At 38.4% G+C, this 10,773-nt stretch overlaps 1 protein-coding gene across 1 annotated transcript; it reads right to left on the reverse strand.

Annotated features, from left to right (window-relative positions):
- Window positions 1-280: 280 nt before the first annotated feature.
- gsx1 (GS homeobox 1) lies at window positions 281-2,074 on the reverse strand. Its single transcript, XM_035434553.1, has 2 exons — window positions 1,438-2,074; window positions 281-1,184 (listed from the first exon to the last, which is right to left on the reverse strand). Exons 1-2 carry the CDS (start codon window positions 1,817-1,819, stop codon window positions 835-837), a joined length of 732 nt encoding a protein of 243 aa, XP_035290444.1. The 5' UTR covers window positions 1,820-2,074; the 3' UTR covers window positions 281-834.
- Between the last annotated feature and the right edge of the window lie 8,699 nt (window positions 2,075-10,773).

The raw sequence follows: 10,773 nt of genomic DNA on the forward strand, positions 1-10,773 counted from the left end.
CGAAGTACAGTGTCAGGCCCTATTCAAAAATGCAAATATGTATTTAGAGCATGTGGCAAATCGAATATGTTTTCCATGTGGCCATCGAAGATCTCCTGTAAATGCATGTAAAAATATTATTTACGGACTGTCGTTGAAGTTAATACGCATTTGGGATTTCATCCGACCAGTGTTTGACGCGGAAGGTGTGCGTTTGCGCGCGAGTGGTGTTGTGTGCACCGGCCCTTGTGTAGGTGTGGTGCACGAAATGGTAACCCATTTGACATGGAAATAGGCTTCGTAACTACGAAATTATTTATTTAAGTATCATTGCTTTTTAAATAAATAAATATATTCAATTACACTGACAATACAATAACAGAACCGTTCCATTTAGGCTACGCAACATCGTCAGAAAACACTGTTAGACGTTTCCAAACACATTCCATAATTCAGTTCCGTTCCCATCCAAATCCACAGCAATAAAGCTAAACAGTATTCACCATTGATACAAAATACTTAACTATTATTTATTTTCCAAAAATAGATATCACTAACAAATGTGCTATTTATATGAGTATATTCTGATATTTATTATACAAATATCAAACCGCTTTCAGCGATTATAGACTGAATTTGGATAGGCAACTCACGGTTGAGATTGATCGTTTTCAGAAAAACTACAAACTTACAGCATTTACTAAATTATGCAATAATACAGGTGTTTACAAACTCCCAGTTTATATATCTTTTTCTGTATTTACAGATGACATAGTCAGAATTATGTACAGTTAACTTTTTGGCTGCGTTCAGAATCCAACAGGTGGCACAACAGTCTCTGGGATAATTGAGAGTTCATGGGGTGACAGACAGCTCTCCGTCTTCTTTCCCTGATGATGAAGGAGACATAGGTAGGTCGTCTTCTTCCTCTGAGCACCTCGCGGATGACAGAGAGGAGCACTTGCAACTGTGAGAACCCGTCCGGTGCGAACCATTCTTGCCCTCTTTCTTGTGCTTGACTCTGCGATTCTGGAACCAGATCTTAACTTGCTTTTCGGAGAGGTTCAGATACGTGGCGATCTCTATGCGCCTCAGTCTCGAGAGGTACATGTTGGAAGTGAACTCCCTCTCGAGCTCCAGGAGCTGAGTGCTGGTGAAGGCTGTACGCATGCGTTTACTGCTCTGGAGTTGACTACTGTTGCTCTCTGTGAAAATGAAAAACGCACACCAGTGAGTAATCCTGTCACATAAATGAAAATGTATAAATACATTTACATCGCTGTTCTATAAGTGTCATTTCGGTGTGATTAAGGTTAATTTGATAATTTTAAATATCCGAGGGCCTCTAAATAACGATTCCATGGCCTTGCTAAACAAATAGACACCAAAAAAGACATTGTAGAGTAAATGCCTACTTACTGAAGTGCAAAGTTGGATGAATAGGAGACAGTTACTTACCAATGGAGATGCAGTGAAACTGGCGTGGATCCGGAACTGGATATGTTGCTTGGTATATCCCTGGGCCGTGGTTGAGGTTGACACTAGCTGAGGACGTGTGCTGCCTCGCCAGCGCAGAATGACAGTACTGGGAACCAAAGGCAGGGAAGGACGCCTTGAGGAGCGGAATAGCCGGAGGTGTTGGGTGTAGCTGTGATGCGGTCACGCAGAGCGGACAGAAGCACAACAAGCCCGACTTCCTAGAATGGCAGGACCCCGGAGAAAGCCCGTGGAGAGGGTGCGATGGATGCACGGCATACGGAAATAAAGGTGGATTGTTTTCAGTCCCTTTATCACTTGCCTCCCTCAAAATCAACGAATCCACAAGAAAAGACCTCGGCATTTTTGTGTGCACAAGCTTCTCTCTTCACAAATTAAGTTTTTTGTGTTTACTCTATCTCTCTCTATCTATCTATGTGTCTGTCTGTCTATCTCTTTCTCTTTCCTGAAGTGTAGTTCGCGTGGCTGGACAGCGGAGTGGTGCTGAAGGAGAGTGTTGCAGTTTAAATAGTGTGGACCCGGTTCCTCCATGTGACAGTTACGTTGGGAGCGCCTGAGAGCCCTCAATAGGGTTTTGTGCCTTTTCTCTCGGTATTCACACTGCACGCTTCCCTATTATTTCACTTGTTAACTAAATGAACTGCATAATGTAGTCTATTCTTGTCAACCCCACCCACGCTGAAAAAGGCGACACTGTCCCCTCCCCTTTTTGCTTTAGGATAATAATAATAATAATAATAATAATAATAATAATAATAATAATAATCTCTATTTTTGCTAATAACAAAACCTCTGCTACTGGTAGTACTACTGTTGCAAACTATAATTACTACTACTTCTAATACAACAGCGTCTGCTGCTGCTACTACTACTACTACTACTACTACTACTAATAGAAGAAGAAGATGAAGAGCATGGTCTAATAGAAACAACTATTTGTATTGCCTTTTGTAATTACAATGAATACATACCTTGCCCATCCCTATGGTGCATGCACGTAAACTGTACGTTCGCAAACAGAAGTAAGTAGACCTAAATTAGATTACATAACAAGTGTTGTGTTGTGTTGGTGATGGTGCAAATTCCGTCCCCTGGTCCCTCTCTTGTATTGTCTTTCATATTCTTTTTTCTAGTATAACATTTACTGAATTATTTACATTTAACTTAACATTTCTTGAATTATTCTATAAATTACTTTTATATCGTTTCCCTTAAATATGGATTCAATACATTTCCATTGCATGCGATCTATTCACAGACGGTTAATTAATACATCAATATACGATACTTAGCAGAACTCTTAGAAGAACATACTGTTTTTGTTTATTCCACACTTGGAACACTTGACACTTATCTATGAACAACGAAAATATTTTAAAAAGCGATTTATAATATTTTCTGTAAAACTGTAAAATAATTCTAACGTTACACAGTTTTTTCTTGTGTGTGTGTGTGTGTGTGTGTGTGCGTGTGCGTGTGTAACGTGTGAATGTGTTTTTTTGTGCCTATTTTGTGTTGCCAATGTATCACTTTTAGTCACTGAAAAGACAAGTCACAGCCTCCAGGCAATGCGGTTAAAACCAGTGATTAATTCCTGAGCGCGGGCCCCCGCGGGGTCCGGGGAAGCATATATAAAAATAACCAGGTTTTCACTCGCAGGACCTTATTGAATGTCATTGTAGAGAGTTTTCAATGCGAGAGAAAGAGGCTCGAATTAAAGTGTGTGACAGCGGCGGATAGGCGCACACAAAGGAGACTCTGTCACAGAGAGGCCGAATGCGTGGCGTTTGAAAGCCCCCTCCTCGCTATGATTGAATTAAGTAATAGGAAAACATTTTCTTTCACTTTAAGACCGCTAAACAACACCTTCAAAGCGACTGGGACCATTAATGTGCGAGTAAACACTGGAATGCGGTTTTGATACTCCCACCCCCTCCCTTACTCCGGTGCTTTTATCTCGTTTCTGAATAATTTCAAAAGATTTTTTTTTTTACTTAACAGACGATTTAGCCCCAGACTTTTCTTCTTGTTTGAGGTTTTGCCATTTGGAATCAGGGTTTTTCACAGCTTGCTTTAAAGTTCTGCTTTGTGTTTCTATTATTATTATTATTATTATTATTATTATTATTATTATTACATTTTATTAGTCTTCATTGTCTTTATATATCGTCCAAATTTTTATGCGCTCTTAAAATGAGCCTACTCTTTCTCTTTTGTGGGTTTGCATAGATGAAATACAGGCTTTTAGTAGGTTACGTCCGGAAAATCCTATTTCCACTATTCCAAGGTTTGGGATTTTCTGGTGTGTTAAACTTGTAATTTAACATTTTGTCAAAATGGAATTAAATTTTAAAAAAGTAAAAATCACATCGAATTACAATATTATTCTATAGGCTATTCGATTTACATCCTTCTATTTACGTGTCCTAGAAACCACCAGGGAATTCACCAGGTAGCCCACGGTGCTCGCTGTGATGGTCTGCATGAACACAAAGTTTTCAATTCTTTATACTCTCTAGTTGCAATCAAATATTCAAACTGTCACAGCATATTTCTATAGTTCATGTGATTGGTTCCGTGTCACATTTTTGTTGTGTTACAATTTTGTGCTGTTGTTGGGTGACTTTACTGATTTGAATACTCTTATTCATGTGTATTCCCATTATTTTGGTGAATTCTGACATTCTTTTCGCATGCTTCACGACTGTTAAATAAAAAAATAAATAAAAACATGCCTCTATCGGCCCTTGTGCATGACAATTACTGGACCGCTCAGTGATACCGTTTTTCTCCGTTCCGAACCGAGCCTATCCGCGTAATGGCCAGTGGCTATTTGTTTTATTTTGTAAAATGACAGGAAACTCTGCTCTATGGGAAATACCACTCAACTGCTATAAAGGGTATAATTTGGCCCTAACTTCGCAGTACTATAATAGCGGTTATTTACTGGTCAAATTAGGACCAATTAAACCCTTAAATAATCGCAGGTACAGAGTCACGCGGGCAAGAGCCTGTTATCTGCCCGTGAGTGGGATTAGTCTTTTCACTATCTGGGCTGCCGCGTGCCAGGCGTCGTCCATTAACTAATGGAGGATCCCGCTGTAGCTTCTTAATTTTCGTTTCATTCTAAACGTTAATTACAAAATGGCCTAATGATGTTGTTATAATCTAACAAAGAGTTCATTTGGGGCATTCTTTCTCTATTTACATAGCACCAATTTAAACTAGATTAATTTAATAGACGTGTTAAGGTATGATCCCATAACGGACACAGAAGACAATTTGGTAGGCTACTGTTGCAAGACAATTTTCTCCAATTAAGTTCAATATTTACTTGATGTTAATGGCTGGTCGCAAGCCGAAAAAAAAACTTTCCTTAGCACAGAGAGCACCTTGTCTGTTTGTCTGTTTTATTCAGAGAATAAATAAACAAAGGGAATGAGCTCCCCAAATGACTGACATAGGGTACACCGTTAATTAAACTCTAACAGAGGATATCTAAGTCCATTAGGGACCATATGTACTCTGTAAGAGTTGATTCAACACTACAACACTTTACTGTGTTGTGGGATATGCAATACATATTGGCTTCTTTATGTTCACTGGTGGATTTAACGCACTTCATATTCCTTGCTTCTCGCCACAGGTGCGGGTAATTCAGTGCATGTAGACGGAGGGAGACACAGCAAGCTCCGCCGTTCAGGGAAGCTCAGCCTCATTTGTAATCCCAACTGGAGCTCGACAAATAGCTTTGACCTCTCGAAACGATCTGAAACGGCCCTCTTGGGGTGAGGGCAGGAAGCGCATGCAGACTGGACCATAGTACGTATATATCTATCTATAGATAGATAGATAGATAGATAGATAGATGGCAGGTTTAATATACAGGAAACAAATCTTAATAATTGTTTTCTGTCGAGATATGTGTGCTTGGGAGAGTGGCTGTTGATTGTGGTGTATAACTATATAGACTGCCATTCTGGTGTCTTTTATCCTCTTTGACAAATTATAATTGCATTGGCTTTTAAATGTGCTCAATATCTGATATCTGTCTGTGGAGGAGGTTGAGTAAACCATGTGTCCCACTGGCCACATTGTTATCTTAAAATAACAAGATTACCAATGCTACCTTGAAATGTCAAATTATGTCTGAAGACTGGCAGTTAATACTGCTCTTCCTTCACACTCTGCAGGGTCAGTTGTGAACATGAAATTGTGAATATATTCTTTGATTCTAACATTGACAGGTTGGGGACCAAAGATGGTGATTCAATGAAAAGGAGATGTGGCCGTTGTTTCAAAAGAAAAAACATAATGAATGCTCCTGATTGAGAATGAGATCTTGATAATACTGCTTTGATTTTTCAAATTGAAACAAAGTTTATAGGGACAAAAATGTTAAAATAAAAAGTAAGGTTACTATTCCCATCAATGAAGATTTCAAGTTCTTAAAATTGGTGAATTTTCATGTCATTTTCTAAGTTACAAATATTTCAAAGTTACAAACCACATCCATTCCCTATGTGTTCCTATATCTCAGAGATTCTATTGAATGTATGTATGTATGTGTAACATTGGTGGAATAAATTTAGCATTGAAATGTAAAGACATTTGTGCAACTTTATGAATTTCTTTACATGCCAGTTGTCTGTCAACTTTATATATTTTTCTAGTTACCTTGGTATCCTTAGCAAATGTAAGTACTTTGCCATTAATGTCCAAGTCATGAACTGCACTTCCCTGTCAGTGTTGTCAGATAACTATACAAATACACACATAACGTTTTACTATATGACTACAGGATGAATACTACATGTGCAGATTCCTGATGAAAGCCGTGTGGGTTCATCAGGACATTATCTTCCATGACTCAGGTACAGACCAGGTCTCTGGTTGTCAGTCATGTGGGGCCCTTAATTAAAACTAAGTCTGAACTATCAGTTGCTCTTTATTCCGCCATCACCACTCATTTCTGAAACTAGGGCAGCTGCCACTGGCTGGGAACTTCCTTTTAATGTGGGAATGGTAATCTGATAAACGATATAATCACATAACCTAATAATCTGGATCTGAACTTTGTGTGATTGATCCTAATCGTGGAGACAAGCGTGAAGGACCGGAGGGGGTTTTTTTGGGGGGGAGGTGTGCCACTGACATTTTGTGAAGGGGTTTATATGTGGGGTTCAGCTCTGTTTGACAGGGAGTTTGTATCACTCTCTCAAATCCTAAAGATACCGTTATACTGTGAGTGTATATTAGGACAAAATACATGCACTGTTCTAGATCCGATCATCCTTCACAAAACCAAGTACTATCCATTGGTAATGCTTACAGTTGGTACCTAAGGGAAACTGACTGTGAGAAGCAGTGGATTTACCAACATTACCATTACATGTGTGGGGAATTAAACACTGTTAGAGGTTTTAAAAGTGTTATTTCTGTTTCTTTGTTCAGAATAACTAATTTTTCCTTCATATTAGGTGCATTTACATGTAACACTACACCTCCTATTGATATCTCTTCCAAGTGCTATATATCATATAACTCCAAATACTGCACACTCTTTTGTTTCCTTAATAGTCTGAAGGAGACAGATTTTGCACCGAATTCTGATACCAGACCAAATCATTAATTTTATGAGAATGGGTTCTAGCATTTTCTAATTTATCAAAATCTAAAAATATTTGACATATTTTGCAATGATTATAATTCTATGTGTTCACACACACACACACACACACACACACTCGCAGATTAACAACCACAACCCATATATGCATAAGCGTATATACACATTCACATATGTTCCTTACATATCTGGCAGTTGGACTTGGCAATGTAACAGGATTTGGGTCCTCTATGGGGGGTGCTAAAGTGGATTAAATATTGGCCGGGCTGGACGGGTGCTGTGACTGTCAACGTGACACTGAGGGCCTGTTTTACCCCCCTAATCTTGCCCTTGGGGGACATCATGGCCTGCAGGCCCCTCTGCACTGAGACAATTATACAAAGAGCAGATTATCATTCATATGCTCATCAAAACTGCTTTCAGTCCCAGAGCCAACACAGCTGACCCTGCAAAAAAAAAGTTATAAGCCCAACATGTTACCAATAAAATTGAGAATGATAATCGTGCTGCCTTGTGAAATTGAGTGTGGTGTTTTCCATCTGCAAGTCCATTTCGCCGACTCCTTCCCACATAGTTGCAAGGAGTATGAACCCACCATCTGAAAATAATGTGTTTTTTGTTCCAGTTGCATTATGTGTGGTTCCACCAGTGTAAAAGCATGTTTCTTTACACTGTAGGAGTTTATTTATTTTTATTGTGTCATATTGCCATGTGTACGCATGAACAAGCTCAGAAATATATTTAAGGTGTTTAGAATAAAAGTTTGTTTTTGCTATGGGTGGGGAGATAGGTGTTCCTGTTATTGGTAGGACTTATTTTCTGGAAAGTGAAGGTTTAAATGGAATGAATAAAACAAAATTAATCACCTACTGTATTTTCTATATGTATATTATAGGGACCATGAAACAACACATTATTTGGTACATAAAGTGACAGCCATGACAATATTGATCAACCCATTGAAGTGAACCGTAAAGTGTACAAAAATGTGCACTATATTTCAGCAATGAAATATACTGGTTTACCTGAACTGCAACAGATTTAATTTCAGAATACACTATTGACACTTGTATATAAGTCTCGTAGTTTTAAATATACAATGCATCACCTTTAACTAGTCCAGAAATCTGAGCGTTAAAGCCTTACAACTGTTTTATTTTTCCAGATCACATAGGCATCCAAACAAGAACTATGAAACAATATATGGACTAGCCGTCAGATGAATACCTAAAAAAATTATCTTTATTATTATTTTTTTTAAAGGAGCATACAAAAGTCATGAATAACTTTATAACGAATAGTGAAATTCAAACTTGGATAATAAAGACAATTATACACTCACCATCCACTTCATTAGGTACACCTGTTCAACTGCAAACTGCACCCATTAACGCAAATATCTCATCAGCCAATCACGTGGCAGCAACTCAATGCATTTAGGCATGTAGACATGGTGAAGACGATCTGCTGAAGTTCAAACCAAGCATCAGAATGGGGAAGAAAGGTGATTTAAGTGACTTTGAACATGGCATGGTTGTTGGTTCCAGACAGGCTGGTTTGAGTATTTCAGAAACTGCTGATCTACTGGGATTTTCACGCACAACCATCTCTAGGGTTTACAGAGAATGGTCCGAAAAAGAGAAAATATCCAGTGAGCGGCAGTTCTCTGGGCGAAAATGCCTTGTTGATAGCAGAGGTCAGAGGAGAATGGCCAGACTGGTTTGAGCTGATAGAAAGGCACCAGTAACTCAAATAACCACTTGTTATAACCGAGGTATGCAGAAGAGCATCTCTGAATGCACACCACGTCAAACCTTGAAGCAGATGGGCTACAGCAGCAGAAGACCACACCGGGTGCCACTCCTGTCACCTAATGAAATGGCCGGTGAGTGTATATTCATTAACAATTCTCAGAACACACATACATTGAAACATTCATTAATATTTTTTAATAAAAACTAATTACCAATTGTATCTAATGTACACATAGCACAAACGATATAAGAACGTATCTAACTGAAGTTTTTATCCTGGTTTTACCGATAAGATTAAAAACTGATAGAAAAGTAGATATATATTTTATGACCCAGTGGTGGACACTGTAGCAGTGCCTGTCTCTGCAACTGTAACAATGCATTGTTGGATCAATGTAAGTTGCTACCCAATAGTTAATTGTTGGTTATTCAACAATGACGAATGAAAGTAATGAAAGTAATGAAAGAAATTAATGTACTGTACATAGTACATATAATTGCATCCAAATGTTGGCAGTGCAATTGGGCCACTGGGAATTTGGCCACAGTGCACTAACTTTGGCTGGCAAATGAGTGATTGTTAAGCAATCTCCAAGAATTTACTGGAACTGATATTGACAGCTGACACATCACTGATAGTTGAGCTTCTGTAATGAAACATTAATTGGCCAACATATTTTGGTGTGTAACTGATTGCCACTATAAAATTAATATTATGCCATCCGTGGGACCTGCATTGTCAGGAAGCGTGTGAGTGATTGTTGGGCGATTTCAGTGAATATGATTGGGTACCAATGCCAATAGGGAAGATTGGCCATTTGGAACCCCCCATTCATGTACCAGCTTTGGCAGCTGACAGATGAGCTGCTGAGCTGAACTGAAGCAGAGTGAAGGCAGTAATCATGGTGAAAGGCACACACACCAAGTACTAACAAGTTCTGATTTTCAGTAAATACCAGTACACTTTTTTGACTTATAACATTTAAAGTAATCTTTTTTTGAACAGGAAGTCAGACTGAATATAATAATTGCCTTAGCCCTTGATCAATAATGAAAATAATCAGTTTTCGGTAATATATCTAACTTCAATGTGCCTTGACAGATTCCATTCTTCCAAAAGATATTCTTTCATTTGGTGTTTTGATGATGGTGGTGGAGAGCACTGTCGAAAATCTTGCATAGATGTTGAATTAGGTGGAGATCTGGTGGTTGCAAAGGCCATAGCATATGATTTACATCATTTTAATACTCATCAAACCATTCAGTGACTCCTTGTGCTCTGTGGATGGGAACATTGTCATCCTGGAAGATACCACTCCCATCAAGATAGAAATGTTTCATCAAAGGATAAAGGTGATCAATCTTTATAACTTTTTTGAATTTGTTTAAAGCATTCTGAAGCATAACTATATATATCTATTTATATAGTTAATTGCAACAGTATTGAGACAGTGACACTGTTTTTGTTCTTTCGGCTTAGCAAATGGGATTTGAAATAAAATTATGAAAATTACCTTAAAGTCCATACTTTCTATACATAGTCGCCCATTTTAGGACAGTGAAAAGGTAATTGGACAGTTGGCAGCTCAGCTGTCTTGGCCTGCTGTGTGTCTTTGCATCAGAGCTCATTCTAGGTGTGTAGTTTCCTTTGGGAGTCTGTTGCTGTTGTCTCTCAACAAGAGAATGAGAGTGTCATCCCAATAAAGCACGCCAGCTTGAGGCAAAAAAATCAGAATATATTGGGCATATACAGAGGCATAGCCAAAACAATGGATCTGTCAAGATAAATGTTTGATACATTTTTAGCAAGAATGCACTCTCAAGCTCCGAAGTAGCAAAGGACCTGGAAGACCACTGTAATGAATGACCAAAAAAATTAATTCAGTTGTGAAGAAAAATCCATTTTCACCTTGA

This window comes from Anguilla anguilla, chromosome 9 (assembly GCF_013347855.1).
Source record: "Anguilla anguilla isolate fAngAng1 chromosome 9, fAngAng1.pri, whole genome shotgun sequence".
NCBI lineage: Eukaryota > Metazoa > Chordata > Actinopteri > Anguilliformes > Anguillidae > Anguilla > Anguilla anguilla.

Coding starts and splice junctions, on each gene's coding strand:
- gsx1 (XM_035434553.1), bottom strand. CDS start 1,819: ATGCCGAGGTCTTTTCTTGTGGATTCGTTGATTTTGAGGGAGGCAAGT. Junction 1,185..1,437: donor GTTTCACTGCATCTCCATTG/GTAAGTAACTGT, acceptor TCATTTTCACAG/AGAGCAACAGTAGTCAACTC.